Genomic DNA, 1,507 nt, shown 5'->3' on the forward strand with positions numbered 1-1,507 from the left:
GTTGACAGTGTTACATCTCTTTGGGTTGTCTGTATTACATGTCCCTTATGAGTTAACAGTATTATATTCCTGTATGGGTTGTCAATATTACATGTTCCTTTTAAGTTGACAGCATTACACTGGCCTTTATGAAATGTCTGTATTAGTCCTACATATCCCTCGTGAGTTGATAGTATTACATCCCTTATGGGTTGACAGTATTACATATCCCTTATGAGTATGTGGTTAAATTATAAAGTTAAATTAAGCTTGAAAAGTGACCTTTTTAAACATCAGTGAAAGAAAGTTTTTTTTTTTCTAAAAAATTGAAGCAGCTGACCGTAGATTTTGAGATTTTGGAGAGATGTGCTACCATAAGTATTGCAGTTTTTGTTTTCTTATATTCTAGATGACTGTAGTCAAACAGATCGTGATGAATTTAACACAAATCTACGAGCTAATTTCCGCAAAGAATATGATCGTCTTCCGCCATCCACGACAGTGAATCAAGTTGGCGACATTGACATGCGCATCATCCAATGGAAATTTGACGAACTTGACAAGGATGAAAATGACGAGATCGACCTTAGTGAGGTTAAATCTTTGCAAAGGATGTTGAAAAAATTTGTCAAGCCTAAAAAGTGTGCAAAAACATTTTTTGTGCATTGTTCCTCAATGCATGAGGGCCAGATCACAAGGAAAGCTTGGTCCGAGTGTCTGGGTCTGGCGACGAGTAAGTTATTGCATCTAGATTAATGCATGAGCATCAGTTATTGTTAAATCACAAGATGTTATAGCTAATTTTGCCAGTTTCCCTCAAGTCAACTAAGCACTAGAGTGTTCGCTGTCTGGTTAAGAATGGATTCCAAATCATACAAATTACCGGATTCAATGTCGGTAATTGACTTTAACTTGTACATACTAATGGTGGTCGTGTTTGTATTGTCTTATGTCTGTGTATTTTTTTTCCTTCTGAGCATGTTCTGTAGTCTTGTCATTTAATAAGTCAGTCTTTGATGTAGTTTGATTGACAAAATACACTTTTCCTTGTCAGGATGTGGCCATGCACTTCGTGGAATACTCCTTGGCAAACTGACAGACCTACTTCCGCGGTATCCCGGTCACGTCACCGGTTTAATAACCGTTACACAACGATAATTTGCATTTATGATTTTTTTTTGTGTGTTTATTGAGTCAAATGAATGTAAACAATTAGATTAACTTTTCATGCAGAGAGGTTGATTGGTTTGCAGAATGATAGCACACCATAAGAAATAAACTATCTGATATTTGGTGTCCATTTACCACTGATGTAAAGATCATTCTATTATGGGAAAATATAATGCATCGGCATGGAAATAATTTAATTAACTCATCATTAACATTCCATACTAATTTTCTTGTGTATTTAACATAAATAATAATGTAAATCTAATGGTTCCTAAAATTTTCTGGTAATATAAATTTGCGGTAAAATTAATAGGAAAAACTTTGAAGTGATCTTTGTCTATTACAATAATTTTAGTTA

At 34.4% G+C, this 1,507-nt stretch overlaps 1 protein-coding gene across 1 annotated transcript; it reads left to right on the plus strand.

Annotated features, from left to right (window-relative positions):
- Positions 1-388: 388 nt before the first annotated feature.
- On the plus strand, positions 389-712 carry LOC117104257 (SPARC-related modular calcium-binding protein 2-like; the record flags this gene model as incomplete). Its single annotated transcript, XM_033244981.1, has 1 exon — positions 389-712. A coding segment is annotated over one exon (324 nt), but the record flags the coding sequence as incomplete, so codon positions are not given.
- Positions 713-1,507: the final 795 nt, after the last annotated feature.

Source organism: Anneissia japonica, unplaced genomic scaffold (genome assembly GCF_011630105.1).
Source record: "Anneissia japonica isolate Jap-2015-1 unplaced genomic scaffold, ASM1163010v1 scaffold285677_len1507_cov303_single, whole genome shotgun sequence".
Classification (NCBI taxonomy): Eukaryota; Metazoa; Echinodermata; class Crinoidea; order Comatulida; family Comatulidae; genus Anneissia; species Anneissia japonica.